This window comes from Diceros bicornis, chromosome 4 (assembly GCF_020826845.1).
Source record: "Diceros bicornis minor isolate mBicDic1 chromosome 4, mDicBic1.mat.cur, whole genome shotgun sequence".
In the NCBI taxonomy this organism is placed as follows: domain Eukaryota; kingdom Metazoa; phylum Chordata; class Mammalia; order Perissodactyla; family Rhinocerotidae; genus Diceros; species Diceros bicornis.
This window is the reverse complement of record NC_080743.1, coordinates 26,714,138-26,716,348: the sequence shown is the minus strand read 5'-3', so window position 1 is coordinate 26,716,348 and position 2,211 is coordinate 26,714,138. Positions and strand designations below refer to the sequence as shown.

The following is a 2,211-nucleotide window of genomic DNA, read 5'->3' as shown; positions in this document are numbered from 1 at the left end:
CAGAATCTCATACTAAATGTCCAATGCAAGTTATAAGAGGACCTCTGTCATCATAATCTCTCAGGAACCAAGGCAGATAGAGGTTCTATCTCAACAAGAGCGCCTACGATCCCTGAGGCAAGGGAAGTGAACACGGAGAATCCATTGAACGTTAGCTCCTAAATCTTCCACCCAAGGGTAACCCATGCCATTTCTCCCTATATTTTATTGGCCAAAGGAAGTCACATGGTGATGCTTACCTTCAGGGCAGGGTGGAGAAGTATGATCTTTCAATGTGTTTGGAAGGAGGAGGAAAATCAGAATATGGATGAACAATTTTAGTGACGACACCACATACGTCATGCTGTATCTCATCCTTGACTTTCACTCATCTTGTCACCTGTGCCTGGGACACTCTGCCCACCTTCTTTGCCCCTTCATCTGAATAGCCTCTTCTCATACAGATATTTCCACTTAGAGTTCCTCTGAAAACTTTGTTGACCCTAACCCTAACTTACAAACACCACCGCCACCAAACCTGGATAGAGTGTCTGTCCAATGTGCCCCCAATAGCATCCAATAATTTTAGACCCAATACAGTCAGACTGTATTGTAGTTTGGCTTTTTACTTAACTCTTTCCCACTATACCAGATATTGGCAAACTATAGCCCAAGGGTAAATCCAGCCTGCCACTGGCTTGTAAATAAAGTTTTATTGAAACACAGTCATGCCCATTCTTTTACATATTGTCTATGGCTGCTTTTACCCTATAGCCGAGTCAGACATTGTAACAGAGAGCATCAGGCCCCCAAAGCCTAAACTATTTACTATCTGGCCCTTTAAGAAAAAGTTTGTCACTTTTTCACAACGGGTTTGCCACCAGAACACAGGTGTCGTGAAACCAGCACTAAATCTAAGCCAAAATGAGAAAGGAAAAGACTCGTATCAACATCGTCATCATTGGACACGTAGATTCAGGCAAGTCTTCCACTACTGGCCATTTGATCTATGAATGTGGTGGGATAGACAAAAGAACCATGGAAAAAATTGAGAAGGAGGCTGCTGAGATTGGAAAGGGCTCCTTCAAGTATGCCTGGGTCTTGGATAAACTGAAAGCTGAATATGAGTGTGGCATCAACATTGATATCTCCCTGTGGATATTCGAGACCAGCAAGTATTATGTGACCATCATCGATGTCCCGGGACACAGAGACTTTATCAAAAACATGATTACAGGCACATCTCAGGCTGACTGTGCTGTCCTGATTGTTGCTGCTGGTGTTGGTGAATTTGAAGCAGGTATCTCCAAGAATGGGCAGACCTGTGACCATGCCCTTCTGGCTTACACACTGGGTGTGAAACAACTAATTGTTGGTGTTAACAAAACGGATTCCACTGAGCCACCCTACAGCCAAAAGAGATATGAGGAAATCATTAAGGAAGTCAGTGCCTACATTAAGAAAATTGGCTTCAATCCCAACACAGCTGCATTTGTGCCAATTTCTGATTGGCATGGTGACAACATGCTGGAGCCAAGTGCTAACATGCCTTGGTTCAAGGGATGGAAAGTCACCCGTAAAGATGGGTGGAACCACGCTGCTTGAAGCTCTGGATTGCATCCTGCCACCAACTCATCCACGTGACAGGCCCTTGCATCTGCCCCTCCAGGACGTCTACAAAATTGGTGGTGTTGGTACTGTCCTTGTGGGTCGAGTAGAGACTGGTGTTCTCAAACCGGCTTGGTGGTCACCCTTGCTCCAGTCAACGTTACAACTGAAGTAAAGTCTGTTGAAATGCATCATGAAGCTTTGAGTGAAGATCTTCCTGGGGACAGCGTGGGCTTCAATGTCAAGAATGTGTCTGCCAGGGCCAGCCCGGTGGCGCAGCAGTTAAGTGCCCGCACTCCGCTTTCGCGGCCCGAGGGTTCGCAGGTTTGGATCCCGGGCGCACATGACGCACCGCTCGTCAAGCCGTGCTGTGGCGGTGTCCCATATAAAGTGGAGGAAGGTGGGCACGGATGTTAGCTCAGGGCCAGTCTTCCTCAGCAAAAAGAGGAGGATTGGCATGGATGTTAGCTCAGGGCTGATCTTCCTCACAAAAAAAAAAAAAATGTGTCTGTCAAAGATGTTCGTCATGGCTATGTGGCTGGTGACAGCAAAAACGATCTACCAATGGAAGCTGGCTTCACAGCTCAGGTGATTATCCTGAACTATCCAGGCCAGATCAGTGCT

At 46.4% G+C, this 2,211-nt stretch overlaps 1 protein-coding gene across 1 annotated transcript; it reads left to right on the top strand.

The window, feature by feature from the left end:
* The first annotated feature begins 888 nt into the window (after window positions 1-888).
* Window positions 889-1,599, top strand: LOC131402274 (elongation factor 1-alpha 1-like). The gene has a single exon (XM_058537127.1). It carries the CDS (start codon window positions 904-906, stop codon window positions 1,582-1,584), a length of 681 nt encoding a protein of 226 aa, XP_058393110.1. The 5' UTR covers window positions 889-903; the 3' UTR covers window positions 1,585-1,599.
* The last annotated feature ends 612 nt before the right edge of the window (window positions 1,600-2,211 follow it).

Coding starts and splice junctions, on each gene's coding strand:
- LOC131402274 (XM_058537127.1), top strand. CDS start 904: ATGAGAAAGGAAAAGACTCGTATCAACATCGTCATCATTGGACACGTA.